Genomic DNA, 2,786 nt, shown 5'->3' with positions numbered 1-2,786 from the left:
TTGTTACAAAAAAATAAACACAAGACGGGCCTCCACAAAACCCGGACCTTAACTTTCTCGAGACTTTACCGGCGGTTTCCAATGGCAGGGTTGACAAAACGGTCAATAAGAATAACTATTTCAAGCTGATCGAGATCATTTTGAAATTTGTGATCAAGATGAATCGGAACTGTTTTAATTCATTTTCTTTACTGCTAAATAATGTATTTTTAATATTTTGGGTTTATTTGGTTCTTACAAGAATGCTTCACTAAATTTCCCTGTATAAAATGTATAAATGAAAGGCAGCACAGATATGCAAAAAAATATAATGTGAAGATTTGCATAAACATATTATAAAGCATAGTGTTTTGCTTTCTTCAATTGAAATGTCCTGCCATCAAAAAGTATATACAACATTTATTTTCAATAATGGTCTCAGCTCAAACTTCAGCAGTCTTGGTGCTTCCCTACATCGGCACCGAAAACGCCTAACTTCCTCTCAACTGAATAACATGAACGCGAATGTGACTGTGCGGTTCATCTGGAATCACCACTGGTTTTTTGGCACTGTCTACCAGATGTTTGTAGGGAACCGACCACGTGCAATCCATACCGACTTTTTTCGCTATTCTGGAACTGCGCGATTGCGTGGGAAGGCGTAGGGATGAAACCGTGCAAACGAAGAACAAACACTGATGTTATCTACATTACGGCTACTAAGTGGACCTTACCTATACTCGCTCGTGCAATCCATGCGCGCCCAGTCGAACCCTAAATCACGTGCCAAACGCAGCGACTGCACCGTTAATTGATATCCTATTCCTCTGCGTTGGGCTTCGCGTGCCGTGGCAAGAATGGCAATCTGTAGAGAGGGTTGAAAACAAAATCGAAAAAAAAGCCGGTTAGTGTTGGGTTAATTCCGTCAGCAGCGCCATTCGCCACTAGTGGTAAATAGTGAAACTAAGTTCCGAAGAGCTTCTGCGCATGAGCTTTTACAGGTTGGTTGCAAAGTTTTAAGACCTCACCATACCTCGAATATACATGAAGTTCGATACTTCTGATGAAGTTTTGGTTCTTTAGCCACTATTGACCAAATGTAAAACAGTTTCCTGAGAGGATCACACTGAACTCGCTCGGCGCGCTCACGAAGCTTGTCGCCTTCCCAGTCGCAGTTCCTTTGGTTCAGAGATATACCCACTATCCTATTGTCGGGTTCGACGGCAATCATAGTGAATCCTGTATTTGTGAAGAAAATGATAACATTTTATCTATTATACTGACAAGGCTTAAATCATTTACCATCTTTCAGATGATCGTTCAAATACGCCTCTAAACAGGGAATAGCCATTGTTTTGGTTATGTTCAGACTTCTCAATAGCGGTTCTTCGTCGTACAGATGCTCTCTTAGGAAATGCATAATGTGAGGTTCGTCTTGAGCTTTAGCCAACCGAACACTGAATGGCCTGGGAATTGACTGTTCGAAATGAATTGATAATTATTTCTTATACGCGTGATCAAACGATAAAATGGAAACCTACAATAGCAGAATTCATTTCTCTGCATCGCTTGACTAGCCATTGGTTAGATTTCTCGATGACTTCCAGTTGTAGCAAGTTGCGACAATTCTTTTTCAGCAGACCACTCACAAGCGACAGATTTTCACAAGAAATTTTTAGCCTTCGAAACATTACGAACTGACGTTCTTGTTCAAGGGGTCTGTTTATCCTACCGGTCGCATGACATCCTACGTTTTCACTATGCGAATTCACAAAACATTTGTGATAAACGCATGAAACTTGAAATCTCTACAATATTATAAAAAATTAATAATGGAAAATATATCTTTTTTGTACCAACTAACTAGACGGCACTTGATTGAAGGCCGCCAGTGCTGCCGGTGGCTTATCGTAGGAACCTATGTAGGAAAATATCTGGTGTACCTGTTCGAGTTTATTTGTGTTTATCAAATAGATAAGCAAGTTTGATATATGTTTTATTAGTAGTAACATAACCATTGCATGACTAGTTCTACGATCCCACTGACACTACGAATCCTTCCAGGTCAGGACTCGAACATACGACAACTGGCTTGTTAGACCAGCGCCCTATGCATTGAATCACCAACTCGGGACGAAAATGTCAAAATGTCTACCGCATTTTTCCCACTATCGCATGATTACTATTCAGTGTGCTGAATATTTTTCGTGTGATTTTTGTGAATGCGATTACTACACTTCATATCATCTGGTATATAACTGTCCCACATAAACGCTACTTCATATCCAGGTTTTTTGTTCTCCATACATGATTGAATCTGTGTATGGTGAGCTAAAATAAATAGATATTCTATCATTCCTCACCCAATGTGATAAGGAGCTACAGTAAGAGGGGTTCATCTTTCGTCCTAAAGTGAATGAATTTTTAATATATTGACCTCAGAAGGTTTAAGCAAATTGTTTGACATCCCTTATGGAGTACGAAATTCACTTCTTCTTATAAATATAGCGAATCGTTCTCCATTCTTCCGAGATCGCAGAAAAGTGTAGCATTTGTAAAATATCTTGATTCTTTCGGAGATAGGAGGTATTATTAAATGTACATTTTGGCACCTGCAGATCGCTCAGTATCCTTTTGGGGGCACAGAACGATTTGATTCTGTTTTTCCAACTCATCTACCACACCGTTCCTCTCCAGATTCCCCTTATCCTTCCCTTCCCAAATGAATGATAGGAATTCATAGAAAGGCACAAATCCCAAAATAATCATGGGAACATATCATTTGAGTCAATCTGTTCTGATTCTTG

The 2,786-nt window shown here is 39.5% G+C and overlaps 1 protein-coding gene across 1 annotated transcript; it reads right to left on the bottom strand.

Annotated features, from left to right (window-relative positions):
- Positions 1-274: 274 nt before the first annotated feature.
- LOC131437813 (uncharacterized) lies at positions 275-1,721 on the bottom strand. The gene is made up of 5 exons (XM_058607403.1): positions 1,521-1,721; positions 1,282-1,456; positions 1,013-1,218; positions 714-844; positions 275-618 (listed from the first exon to the last, which is right to left on the bottom strand). Exons 1-5 carry the CDS (start codon positions 1,668-1,670, stop codon positions 471-473), a joined length of 810 nt encoding a protein of 269 aa, XP_058463386.1. The 5' UTR covers positions 1,671-1,721; the 3' UTR covers positions 275-470.
- Between the last annotated feature and the right edge of the window lie 1,065 nt (positions 1,722-2,786).

The sequence above is a fragment of the Malaya genurostris genome, chromosome 3 (genome assembly GCF_030247185.1).
Source record: "Malaya genurostris strain Urasoe2022 chromosome 3, Malgen_1.1, whole genome shotgun sequence".
NCBI classification, from domain to species: domain Eukaryota; kingdom Metazoa; phylum Arthropoda; class Insecta; order Diptera; family Culicidae; genus Malaya; species Malaya genurostris.
The sequence above is the reverse complement of the archived record's forward strand: the minus strand, read 5'-3'. Positions and strand labels throughout refer to the sequence as shown.

Bases quoted from the DNA above. Each gene is read 5' to 3' on its own strand.
- LOC131437813 (XM_058607403.1), bottom strand. From the start codon at position 1,670: ATGTTTCGAAGGCTAAAAATTTCTTGTGAAAATCTGTCGCTTGTGAGT. The intron at 1,457-1,520 runs GTAGGTTTCCAT...CATTTCGAACAG, and splicing joins GAGAAATGAATTCTGCTATT to TCAATTCCCAGGCCATTCAG. The intron at 845-1,012 runs GTATGGTGAGGT...CCCTCTCTACAG, and splicing joins GAACTTCATGTATATTCGAG to ATTGCCATTCTTGCCACGGC.